The sequence below is a fragment of the Leopardus geoffroyi genome, chromosome A1, assembly GCF_018350155.1.
Source record: "Leopardus geoffroyi isolate Oge1 chromosome A1, O.geoffroyi_Oge1_pat1.0, whole genome shotgun sequence".
NCBI lineage: Eukaryota > Metazoa > Chordata > Mammalia > Carnivora > Felidae > Leopardus > Leopardus geoffroyi.
In genome coordinates, this window is record NC_059326.1 from 28,467,283 (window position 1) to 28,481,327 (window position 14,045).

The 14,045-nt window shown below is 37.4% G+C and overlaps 1 protein-coding gene across 9 annotated transcripts in view; it reads right to left on the minus strand.

Annotated features, from left to right (window-relative positions):
* Window positions 1–14,045, minus strand: part of DGKH (diacylglycerol kinase eta) — a 186,259-nt gene that overhangs the window by 62,231 nt on the left and 109,983 nt on the right. For all 9 annotated transcript variants that reach the window (XM_045477782.1, XM_045477762.1, XM_045477789.1 and 6 more), the window contains 7 exons: window positions 11,652–11,758; window positions 10,870–10,995; window positions 6,635–6,737; window positions 4,692–4,851; window positions 2,901–3,009; window positions 2,610–2,749; window positions 871–955 (listed from right to left, as the gene is read on the minus strand). In XM_045477782.1, the coding sequence (XP_045333738.1) occupies window positions 871–955; window positions 2,610–2,749; window positions 2,901–3,009; window positions 4,692–4,851; window positions 6,635–6,737; window positions 10,870–10,995; window positions 11,652–11,758 (830 nt within the window). The remainder of the gene's footprint in view (window positions 1–870; window positions 956–2,609; window positions 2,750–2,900; window positions 3,010–4,691; window positions 4,852–6,634; window positions 6,738–10,869; window positions 10,996–11,651; window positions 11,759–14,045) is intronic.

Here is a 14,045-nt window from a genome sequence, read left to right on the forward strand (position 1 = left end):
CTTAATGACAAAATAAAGATTTCAACTATAAACAGATGAATTTTCCTAGAGGGAAAAATAAGTTACTATAGACCAAACGGTCTTGTTAGTCACAGAGTAATCCTTTGAAAAGTAGGGTCTGTTTTCATTCTCCAGTGCTTTGAGGTTTAATCAAAATGCTGAATCTTTAAGAACATCTAAAAAACTGTAGTTAATGGTCTGTACCAGGGATGGAAAAAAGTGTGCTGTCTTTCTTCCTTTGTTTTTATCTTGATCAGCAGGCTTAAACTGGAAACCTATAATGGTGAACACTCAACAGAGCACGCAAAGTAGGAAGAAATTATATAATACTCTGGCGACAAGTATTAGTGTGTTTGCAAATTGCTTAAGGGAGCTGAGCTAGCACCTAATAGACAGGTGATCATGGCCAAAGCAGAAGTTGAGTAAAAGCTAACAGGAACCTGTCATCAGCCGGCCTGCCCTGGAGCCCTGTTGGTAAAAAGAAGCAGGCAGGTAGAATATCAGGGGGAACCATCAGGGGTGAGGAAGGGGAACTTGCATGCCTGGTGCTTTGCACACATTTGTTACTGCATTAACTCTTTCCAACATTGCAACCTTGTTCTATAGATAAAGTAACAGGGGTCCATGACAGTGAGTGATGTGGCTAACTTCATGTTTCCAGTGTGGGTGGTCATAGAATGACTCTAACCTGCATCGTATGAATTCTTCCTTCTGAGAGAGAAGACTAGAAGCGGTCAATGAGCCCATACCCAAAATAATAAAAAATAAAACTAAGCAAGCATGCTACCGTATCTTATAAAGTTTTCTTACTTGGTCAAGATATTCACCCCTATTTCCAAATGATAAACAGGCAAAAGGTTAAAGTCTTACATAAAATTCTTCGGATGCTTCTGGAGGTTCTGGAAGTAGAGAAGCTTTTGGAGGCAACTTGAGTTCATAGGTCATTATACTCCACCTGAAGGGAGAAAAGTCTTTGGTCTAAAATTCCTTTAAAATTTAATAAACAGACTCTGCTCTCATACATATGCACAAGTCTGCACAAACTATGGTTTACTGTATCTAAGACAACCAGATACTGGAAGAAAGAGATGGAATTTTTGGCAATCTCATAAAATGCTGAATTCATGCTTTATGATTTCCATATCTTACCAGTTCTCTGGTTAGTGACTTCCAAACTCCATGAAGTAAGAAATGCACATACATAGTAAAACTTCCCCTTCTTCACTAATGCAATGAATTCTGACTTTTCTATTCTTGGGATGCAGCGAGAACAGTGTTTAAATTTGCAGCAAAAAGCCATTTCAAATACCCTGCATAGTTTGGTAAGCACAGAACTGGGAAATCACCTCTGGGGTCTTTTAAAGACTGGAGACAGTAGCCCCTTCAAGCACCTAAATGACCGGGGTATACCTCTCCTGAATAGTTTGGGATAACCATAACTTTAGACAAATGCTGTACCACCCAGCTCTCTTTTGAAATATTCTGTCAGCAAAAGAATTGACCATTACAACATTACCTTAGGACAGGCAAGGTTACAATTAATTAGGTTATAGCTCATTTTAGAGTAATTACATTTTAGATTGGTGACTCCCTGATGAGATTTTGTTATTTTCGGGAACAGTTCCACAGATGGCTAATCCTATCAAAGTTGTTTTGATTCATGCTAGCTTAAGTCCATAATGATATTTTGACATTTGTCTTCTACTTATGGTGGTGGTGGTGGTGGGGGGGGGGTTGGTTACTGCGTACTGAGTCCTGTTGCTCCTAAACTCCAATCCCAAACACCTCCTCTAGAATATTCAGGGTACACATACTGTGATTTCTTTTTTATACGTGGGGCGTTTAGAGAAAAGAGGTTGAGATGTGGTCAGGACATCATAAACACCTCCTTGATATGAAGAGGTCTTTCTAATATTTCTCGGTCCCTGGGAAAGGATTATCTTTTTTAGTATTCAGTTCTTTGTTGGTTCAATTCATTTTTAGTATGCAATTAATTAAGAAGAGATATTCTAACAAATCTAAACTTTATGTGTCTTCCGTAGCTTTAATGAAGCCGCAAGATGATGGGGCCTGTTATATGACCTATTATAGTCATCCAAAGCCCCCACACAAAATGAACTATTGAAGCTTTCTGACCTGAAGAACAAGGACAATTAATTGCTGTATCAGCATAGCCTTCTGTTTTTAAAATAGAGAATAAACTGAGAATTGATGGGGGGAGGGAGGGAGGAGAAAGTGGGTGATGGGCATTGAGGAGGGCACCTGTTGGGATGAGCACTGGGTGTTGTATGGAAACCAATTTGACAATAAATTTCATATTAAAAAAATAAAGATAAAAAGATATCTTCTGTATATAAAATATAATAAAATAGTGGGTTCATTAGACTAGTTTTCTCAGTTATTGTTACAATTCATTCATTCACTCAAAAAATATATTTATTGAGTGTCTACTCTACGCTGGGCTCTGTCCTAGACCTCAGGCGTGAAAAGAGTAGGTAGGACCAGGAAGTCTCTGTCCTCATGGGGCTTACAGTTCGTAAAATTTAAACTGCCAAAAATGATTTAGTAGGCCATATTCAGTCTGGTTTTGGAAGAAAATTCTCTTTTACCTGTCTAGCATTTTGGTACTGGCTCGTTCCAGCTTCTCTAGTATCTGAGGAAGTTGGGTGTCGTCATCGTATGAACCTCCCCAGCCCAGAACGCGGGCAAGGTCATTTCCTGTACCCAAGGGCAATACTCCCAGCTGACACTGAAAGAGAATACAACAGGGAGACCTCAGACAAGCTGAGAAACAGGAGCTATGGCATTTCTGCACCTCCCTGGTCAGCAGATTAGCATACGTGCATGCTAATGAGTACATGTTAATGTAGTTAATGAGTCAGGAAAGACTGAGTACTTGCCTGTTTATTCAAGTTGAGCTTATCAATTTCTGACAAAACCCAACCTACACTTCCATCTCCTCCACAAACAAGAATTCGAAAGTTGTCAAACTTCTGGAATAATCTTAAACTGAAAGTAAAAAGGATTTTATTTTAATACAAATAAATGAAAATCACTTCCCCCAATTCTTTGTTATTCTGTATTTGTTGGTGTTCATGTTCAGATAACTATAAGAACTCTTACATATTAATTATACTATAAAAATTAAAGTGCAATTCTTAACTCAAGAAAACTTCTTAATCGTAAGGAGGAAAGGGGATTATAAGTAGAAATGGGAGATAAAATTAGGTGAAAAAGGGAGTTGGAAATGAGAAAACAAAGAAGCAGATCCGGGAAAGAGAATGAAAGGTAAGGGATACAACATGGTAAAAGTAGTGACTTTTTTTTCTTTCCATTATAAGGATATGTTATTTCCTTAAGAATAGTATACTACCAACCAGGATGGTGAATCTAGGGCACTGATACTATTGATGCTCAAGGCAGTTTCTAAAGAGACCCACCAAACCTTGTCGATGTATCACTTTTCGGACACCCACTCGCTTTTCCTCCGCCTCATCCCCTAGACTTGGGTCAATCTTTTTTACTTTTATATTCCTTTTCCTTCATCTCAATTTTTGACACATTGCACCTTTTGAATGTACCTTTGTACACCTCAAGTATTGTGGAAATCTAAAAAATATAGAGACAATCTCAAGAGGTTTCACAAAGGGCCTTCCTTGGAATTATATAGGTGAGAAAAGGAAATGTTAAGAATGTAAGATATTGGACTGTGAAGGATTATTAAACAGATGTGCTAGAAAGGAAGACACAGCTAAACAGCAACGGAAAAGACACAAGTGAGGGGAGAAGCCAGGTAAGGAAATACCAGAACCCAGGGAAGGGGTTGGAGACAGATGAAAAAGATGAACATCCATGGGCTCAGAAGGGCCTGAGACTTGGCAAGAAGGCAATGGGAACAAGGAGAAAGACTCTGAAGAGCAAAAGTGAAAAGAAGCACAAAGACTGAGGCAAGAGATAGAAAGGACAGGAAAGGGTAAGGGCCTTCTGGGGGTACCTAAAATCCCCATTCCTACTTCTGTGTTCATGCTTTAAGAGAAAAGTTGAGTTGACAGAAGTAAATCATGGAGAGGTTGCAGGCCCTTGGTTCTAATGACACTGTATCACCTCTTCAACAAAATCATATGCATACACTAAAAATGTATTTAAAGTACCGGAAGGTATATTTTCCCTCACTGAAAATACATTTAATTTTTTTTCAGATTGTAATTCATAGGATATTCCAGAATGCTGAAAAGAACAATCAACAACAGTATTTTTTGTCATTTATATGAATGAGTCTCCAATCCTTGGGACCTGCAATAGTATCTGTGCTTTGGTTAAATAATTGATTATTTGTATTACATAAAAATCAATGCTAGCCTTCCACGCAGATCATTTTCTAAAATTATCATGTATTTCTATATTTACACAGGTTCCTCCTCAGAGCTAAGTAAACTGTTAGTACTATTTGATGTATGATATATTCTAAAACATTTTCTAAACAAATTTTGGGATTTTCAGCACATAAGGAAGTTGTATAAATATCAAAAAGGGGAAGTTAAAACGTATAATTAGAGCTTTAAAAAGGGAGGAGTGGGAAGATCAACATAGAGATGTCTAGATGAATTGACAATCTTCATGAACTGAAAAATCAAACATTTCATGCTTGGTGCTACATTTCATTCTAATGAGATTAATCAATAATCAATTACCCTAAATGAGGACCTCCGTTCATTAAATCAAACACCTGAGCCGGATTTAGCAACTGTTTAAATCGACGAAGGAACTTTACTCCCTGATTATCTCCACTCTTAGAATTGACAAAAACCAATAGAGGACTAACACAGAATGAAAATGTCGCTCTACAGAAACCTGTAAAAAAAAAAAACAAAAAACAACAACACAGTACAATATGTACAGCTGTCTCTATTAAACCATTAATGAAACTTCAGAGAAAAGAACATAAATTCATAAAGAACCTTGTTTATTACTTGAACAATAAATTATAATTTAGCCCCCAAAATGGAGACAGGTTTATTATTTACACAATAAGACTACAGAACTTATCTCTTATAATATGCTCTATAATGAAAAATCCTAGTACAGATGGGAAAAGTGTTAATCATAGATATTTGAGATATACCACCTACCTTAACACTCAATTATCAGAAACCGATCACAGTCTGTAAATTCACATTTGTCAAAGAATTCATATTCATATTCAGCATAAGATATTTTAATTTCTCCTTCATGAGGCTTCAGAAAATATTTTGAAAGTTATCATGAGTAATAGAAACTTATTATAGCAGGACTTGGGGGGAGGGCTGTTAACAGCACAGATTTTAAAAAATTACATATTCTGCTGCCAATATTCTTGTATTTATAATACCTATTGGCATAATTTATATAAAAAGTTTGAAAGCCACAGGCACTTTTGCAATGCAAAACATTACTAACAGTATATGGTAAAAGCCTTTTGTAATATGGTTTGCTTAGAAGGAAGACAGGTTCTTCAGCACTTAACAACCAAGTTGTAAGATTCTGGAAAAAGTGATGGAATTTACAGGAATATAAATTCCTCAAGGAAATTATAGAAAAACAGATTTCAATAAGTGCTATGCTGATGGGTAATTTCAAAATTATGGAGGGAAAAAAACACAAAAAGTTAACCTTTTTGGATTGCATTTTTACAGAGTAATTTTATTTTATTTACTGAAATGTAAAATGTAAAAAGTCTTATATGTAGGAATTTCACCACTATAATAATAACTATGTTAAATTTTAATTTTAAAATGTTCTTATAAAAGTTAAATGTACTGGGGCACCTGGGTGGCTCAGTTGATTGGGCCTCCAACTCTTGATTTCAGCTCAGATCATGATCTTATGTTTCAAGCTCCCTGACGGGCTCTGTGCTGACAGTGTGTAGCCTGCTTGGGATTCTCTCTCCACCTCTCCCCTACTTACACAAGCTCACTTGTTCTCTCTTTCTCTCTCTCTCTCTCTTTTATTTTTTAATTTTTTTTTTAATTTTTTTTTTCAACGTTTATTTATTTTTGGGACAGAGAGAGACAGAGCATGAACGGGGGAGGGGCAGAGAGAGGGGGAGACACAGAATCGGAAACAGGCTCCAGGCTCTGAGCCATCAGCCCAGAGCCTGATGCGGGGCTCGAACTCACGGACCGCGAGATCGTGACCTGGCTGAAGTCGGACGCTCAACTGACTGCGCCACCCAGGCGCCCCTCTCTCTCTCTCTCTCAAAATAAATAAACTTAGGGGCACTTGGGTGGCTCAGTCGATTGAGCGTCCAACTTTGGCTCAGGTCATGATCTCAAGGTTTGTGGGTTCAAGCCCAGCGACGGGCTCTCTGCTGGCAGCTCAGAGCCTGGAGCCTGCTTCGGATTCTGTGTCTCCCTCTCTCTCTGCCCTTTCCCCGCTTGCACTCTATCTCTCTCTCTCAAAAATAAGTAAACATATAAAAAAATTTATTAAAAAAATAAACTTAAAAAAATTTAAAGGTACGATTCAGCAATTTGAATGAATTATTATATAACAACTGACCAAAATAACCAATTACAGTTCAATTTATTCTAGGAAAATGAATGCACATATCAACATTTAATACCAAGAATATACATATTTACACAATGATACATACCATCAGAATCGGTGCTGTTCAGTGCAATTGGAGGTATGACAGACACTTTACACTGGCCAAGGGGACACACAGGATGGTATAAATCTTTGCAGGCAGTGTGTACCTAATAACAAACAAATAAGCCTTCAAGAACCATAAAAACACATCGATGTTTTCTTATGGTATAGATTACATCTATGGGACTAATAACTGAAGATCAACTATATCACAAGATATTCAGTAACTCATAAATTACTTTCATGGTATAATGTTCATAACTCTAAGGAATGAGCTAATTATTATAGAGATGGGAATCTGATATACTCTGTGCAGCCTACTTTTATGGTGGCCTCGGGCAAGTAGTGTATATCGAGAAATGCCTGGTGAGGGATGCCTGGCTGGTTCAGTCAGTAGAGCACGTGACTCATGATCTTGGGGTTGTAAGTTCGAGCCCCACACTGGGTGGAGATATTACTTAAAACACAAAAATAAATAAAAATTTAAAAAAGGAAATGCCTGGTGAAGGCAAGGAGAGAGGAAGAGAAGGGAACAGAGTGCAGAGGAAGGGAGAGAGAGAGGAAGGAGGCAAGCTAACTAGTACTTGTCAATATCATCGTCCATAAAAAAGATGATGGGCTCTACCTTATAACATTCTTACGGAATTTCATGAAAATCCGTGAAATTTTTAATGTGTCTCCTCTTTCTGCAGTGGTCCTATAACTTTCTATTCACATTTTTTTTTAAAAATAACATTTTCATGTTCTTATAGATATAAGTACATCTGTGCCTATGGGCTCCGTAGAGAAAAGGAAAAGGTCCTATCATTATACACTTATCTTGGAAAGTGATAAATATCATAGACACCCAGTAAACATGTGAATCCTGTAAAAACAAAGTTTCAAGGGTAGTCAATATACTATTTCGAACAAGAGCAGGGCTAACTTATTAAGTAGAACCCAGGGAATTTACAATACTTTAGGTACTTACTCAGAGAGACTTAAAATGTTTTAAGCAGTAAAAGCAGACACTTCATAAAGCATTTACTTAATACAGCTTTATTTCATTAGTCTTTTTAGAAAATTGGCATGCTAATTAAACACATATTTATCAAAACTTTTGAGAAAATAACTAAAATTAAATACTGATTCTTATTCTACTGATGACCTAATTTTGGACAGTTCCTTATTATTATTTATAATAATTAACATCCCCAAATGGATTTCAGAAAAAACAAGCATGCACAGATAGTTTTAAAAAGATTTTAATGGGGAACCTGGGCGGCTCAGTGTTAAGCACTGGGGAAACTGGGCAGCTCAGTCGGTTAAGCAACCGACTCGATTTAGGCTAAGGTCATGACACATAGAGCAAAACAGAAAAATATTTACAGCAAAGTTAAATGAAAAAAGCAGAGGACAAAATTGTATCTTCACTTTTTTTTTTTTTTTTTAATTTTAAAGAGAAAGAGGGAGTGTTAGTGGGGAAATGGGGAAGAGGGAGAGAAAGAGAGAATCTTAAGCAGGCTCCATGTCAACGTGGAGCCCCATGCAGGGGCTTGATCCCACAACCCTGGGGTCATGACCTGAGCTGAAACCAAGAGTCAGTCATTCAACCACCTGGGCCCCTCAGGCTCCCCCCTTCCCTCTTTTTACAGGAAAGGTAAAACTATGTCCAAAGACTGGATGACAACCGAAAAAATTAGCAGTTGACTCAGTAGAGTTGTGTAAGACCACAGTTGTGTGAATACCATAGTAAAGACTATGGTCTTACTTTGTTTTGTTTTAAAGTAGATGACTGTTTTACAAATTAGACACTCTGTGGGAAACATTATTTTAAAGGCAAAATAATATGCAAAGACGTATACAGGAAGATCGTGTATAGGAAGTACAAGACCGAGAAGGATGTAACAAGGTGATGGTGGTCCAGAAACCTGCGTGTCTAGTGGACGCAGTACAGGTCAGGAATGACTTCAAGATAAGGTGATATCTAGGTTTGCCAGAAAAAAAAGGGAGAAGACATTCTAGCATACCCGCTTCTACATCCTGCAAAAATCCTTCTATCCTGTTTGTGAAAAATTTTAAAGGTAGGGGTGAGTAGGGTGAGAAAGTAAAATATCTAATCAACTCCCACTGTTAAAATTAACAAAGTTTAAAAATGACTGGACCAATACAAGTAGAGTCCTATATATTGTAGCTAAAGACAACTTTCATAAAACCTTTCTAAAATAATTCGTCACACACAAAATCTGCTTTCTTTTCAACAAGTTAGAAAGAAACAGCTGAAGTTCTAGAAATAAAGAAATAGATCTACAGACTAATGAAAATAGCAGTAGAAGCATACATCAGTGGTTACACCCTGAAAAGGAAGTCTTAGGTGGGATAAACTTTAAAATCTTATTTATGAGAGCACTTTACTTATTTGTTTGTAACATTATCTTACAGGCCTTTGGAGAGCACTCTTTATATTATTAAAAAAAATTTCTTTAATGTTTATTCATTTTTGAGAGACAGAGAGTGATCAGAGGAGGGAGACCCAGAATCTGAAGCAGGCTCCAGGCTCTGAGCTGTCGGCACAGAGCCTGATGTGGGGCTTGAACCCACAAATCGCAAGATCATGACCAGAGCTGAAGTCGGATGCTTAACTGACTGAGCCACCCAGGGGCCAGGAGTACTCTTTTTTTTTTTTAATTTTTTTTTTTTTCAACGTTTATTTATTTTTGGGACAGAGAGAGACACAGCATGAACGGGGGAGGGGCAGAGAGAGAGGGAGACACAGAATTGGAAACAGGCTCCAGGCTCTGAGCCATCAGCCCAGAGCCCGACGCGGGGCTCAAACTCACGGACCGCGAGATCGTGACCTGGCTGAAGTCGGACGCTTAACCCACTGCGCCACCCAGGCGCCCCAGGAGTACTCTTTTAAAATAAGGAATGTGCCTGGCTGGTTCAGTTGGGAAAGCATGTGACTCATGATCTCGGGGTTGTGAGTTCAAGTCCCACACTGGGTGTAGAGATTACTTAAAAAAAGAATTCAAAAAAGATAAATAAAATAAGTAATTCCACAAGAGGGTTTTAGGGGATATGGTTGCACCAACACTGCAAAGAGACATGTCTAATACGGTTTATATATTACATGGGATAAGAGAAATTAGAAGTAACACCTGTGGCTAATAAAAGGGGCAATTGATGAAGAATAACAAAAGCATAAGGATAGAGAGAATCACTTTGATTTATAAATAAAAAGGCAACAGGGGTCCCTAGGTGTTTCAGTTGGTTAAGCATCTGACTTTGGTACAGGTCATGATCTTGTGGTCCATGGGAGCCTGCTTTGGATTCTGTGTCTCCCTTTCTCCCTGCCCCTCCCCTGCTCATGCTCTCTCCCTCTCTCTCTCTCTCAAAAATAAATAAACATTAAAAAGTTTTTTAAAAAATAAAATGAAAAGGAAACAGATTACCTATCAGGTTTGACGAAAAAGCTACAGGACTTATCTTCTTTATGGCCTATGGGATGAATCTCACTCATTGTGAAATCAACGCATCATACTCACATCTTTTTCATTTGATGATCTACATCATACTTATTAAAAGAAATGAGTTTTCCATATTTTGGGGGGGCCTGGGGAGTGACTTCCAAGACTCAAAACAAGACCAAAAAAATCAGCCCAATGCAAGGCAATCACTGTCATAGTTGGACAGCATCGCCCAGTGCTAACATGAGCACCCACAGCGGTTGCCTCCTCACCCTCCATGCCACCCTCTGAGTGGCCTGCGTTCACCCTGTAAGTTCCTGCTCTGACTGCCCTTGTGAAGTCTAGAGCCCAGCACTCACACAGTATGGCATGGACAGGACCATCCCTTGCTGTTGATTCCATGTTATGCTGTGCGTACTTCTCACTGCTTCCTTACACATGCAAGAAAACTTTGTAATATATAAATATATATATATATATATATACTATGTAAATACATAAATAATATATACAATATATAATATATAAATATTATATAATAATATTTATCTATATAACATAGATATATCCCAACAAAACTGTGGGAAAGAGGTCTTGACAAGGGAAATATAAAACAACAGTATTGCAAGAAGGATATTTAAAAAGTAACCAGACTAGAAGGAATACTTTGAAAAAGATGAACATTACAACAGGCAGGTATGCTACCAGGCTTTATTATACCATACATTCCTTTCCCCTAAATCACATAGGTTAAAAAAAACTATGAAAAGAACGAATTAAAAAGGGCTCTCACCATTGTCTTACACCAAAGGCATTTCCAATCTTGTAGACGCAGAACACTCCCGCATGTTTTGTCACAGACAGCACATTTGGCACTCACAGGCAAGTTACCCTCTAGCCATTGGTGAGGCATAGCTACCTGTGCAGCAGGAGTAAAGAGCAGTCAAATTAAGGACTGGAGGACGTCATTCTCACCCTAGGGAAGATCTAAAATATTTCTTACTCAGTGGAATCAATATATGTACCACTCATGGCATCCATTCATTTAGCCCACATTTATTGACATCTATTGTGCCCAGAGCACTGTAGCGATACAAAAATAATTAAGACTAAAGCCCTGGCCTTCAGAATTTGTAGTCTAGCTGAGGAGCAATGAATGTAAAGGCATTATCATAAAGTGATTACAAAGTGCTATCAGAGATTTGAATGCAAGGTGCAAAGGAGACAAGGTTTTGAAGGTGGGGGTCACTGTTGAAAGGAGGCCCCAACATCTGAGGAGTGAACATCTGAACAAACACCTGAGCTAAGCCTTAAAGAGTATCTTACTTGTCAGGTCGGGGTCTACAACACCAGCCCAGCACAGCAGCCACTTGTAAGCTCTATTCACATTTCCCTCAAAATTTAAGAGCTGAAGGCAACTACGAAGGATCTAACTGGAAATAGAAACTCATAATTAACCAAAACCTTCCATTTCATCCTGCTAGTAAATATTCCCACTAACTCTGTCATTTTTCACAGGGCAGACAATAAAGAGAGGAGGTACTGGGAAGAGACCAGAGACAGAACTGGGCTTACTCCGTCTTCGTCCTCTATGATGTCCTTCCCAATGGAGGCCAGAGTCGTCCATTTGCAATTATTTGTTGCCCTCACTGCACATCTTTTGTGAGCCTTGAATTTACACACTAAAAAAAAAAGTCAACCATTTCTAAATGAATATATACTTCTGGAATAATGATTAAAGGAAATCATAGCATGAAATTAAAAAGGAGGGGGTAGAAGAAAAACAATAATTTAAAATCTTAAATTACTCTTCAACAATAATAAAGGTATTCTGAAAATACCTTTCCAGAAGGTATTCATGTATTTATGATACATATGGCTATGTATGTATAAAGCTTTTTATCAATCTATAGATTGCTACTTAGAGAGGTTCGACTTGTTCATAAATAAAACATAAAGGAAATGAATACAAAAGAATTAGTTCTTTAGGAGAAAGGAGACAACAGTCACATACGCACACAAACACAGAACTAAACAAAATTTAGTAATACAGAGGTGCTGGTAACATCCTATTTCTTAATCTGGATGTTGGTTACATAAATGTGTTTCATTTGTGAAAAATCCTATGTGCTGTACTCCTCTGATATTTGTATTTTTCTGTCCATATAATAAATTTAAAATGAAAGATTTGAAAATATCAGTAAGATAAAGAACAGGATAATTCAGAGGAGTTTTAAATTGCAAGTATGTCGAGAAAATATCCAGTCATCATGGGAAATAGGTTGATAAGGGTCACAAAGATGGCACTGTCTTTTAAAAGCATTATTGTTGGGATTACTACATCATAACGTAGACTAGAGTAGTGATGAAGAAATACGCTACATGCATCACTAATTGGCTCAGCAATAATATCAAAAAGGAGCCTATAAAAGAGACATAAGAGACACTGAAACCTACAAGACATTGATGAAAGAAACTGAAGACACAAATAAACTGGGGAAAATATTCCGTGCTAATGGACTGGAAGAATTAATAATGTAAAAATGTCCATAGGACTGAAAGCAATGTACAGATTCAATGCAATCCCTGTCAAAATTCCAATGGCATTTTTCAAAGAACTAAAACAAATAATTCTAAAATTTTTATGGAACCACAAAAGACTCCAAATAGCCAAAGCAATCTTCAGAAGGAACAAAGTGGAAGGCATCATGATCCTGATTTGAAACTATGTTACAAAGCTATAGTAATCAGAGTAGTATGGTACTGGCGTAAAAACAGACACATAGGTCAATGGAACAGAATAGAGAACCCAGAAATAAATCCACACATATATGGCCAATTAATTCATGACAAAGAGACCATGAATACACAATGGAGAAAGAATGATGTCTTTAATAAATGTTGCTGGGGAAACTGGACAGCCATATGCAAAAGAATGAAACTGGACCACTTTCATGAAAACTGGACTGAACTGTACATAAAAGTTAACTAAAATGGATTAAAGACTTGAATGTAATACTGAAAACCATAAAACTCGTAGAAGAAAATTCCTGGACTTTAGCTCTTTGACATCAGTCTTGGTGATGATTTTTTGGGTCTAACACCAAAAGCACAGGCAACAAAGCAAAAATACATAAGCAGGACTATATCAAACTAAAAAGTTTCTACACAGCCAAGGAAGCCATCAATAATATGGAAAGGCAACATACTGAATGGGAGAAAATATTTACAAATCATATATCCAATAAGGGGTTAACATTTATACACATTAATATACAAAGAACTCACACAAGTCAATAGCAAAAACCAAGCAGTCCACTTAAAAAATGGGAAGTGGATCTGAACAGACATTTTTGTAAATAAGACATACTGATGGCCAACAGAGAAATGAAAAGATACTCAATATCACTAGTCATCGGGGGAAATGCAAATACAAAACCACAATGAGATATCACCTCACACCTGTTAGGATGGCTGTTATAAAAAAGGTAAGAAATTACTAGTGTCGGCAAGAATTTGAACAAAAGGGAACTCTTGCGGACTGTTGGTGGCAATGCAAATTGGTGCAGCCACTATAGTAAACAGTATGGAGTTTCCTCGAGAAATTAAAAATAGAACTATAATACAATCCAGCAATCCCATTTCTGGGTATTTATCTGAAGAAAATGAAATCACCAACTTGAAAAGACCTCTGCACCTTCGTGTTCATTACAGCATTATTCGTAACAGGCAAGGTACAGAAACAACTTAAGTGTCCATCAATAGATAAGTGCATACAGAAATTGTGGTATCTGTATATGTATTTACACAATGGACTATTATTCATGCAGCCATATAAAAAAATGCAATCTTGCCTATTGAGACAACACGGATGGACCTAGAGGATATTACGCTAAGTTGAAAGAAGTCAAAGAGAGAAAGACAGATACCTTACGATCTGACTTTTAGGTAGACTGTAAAAACAACAAC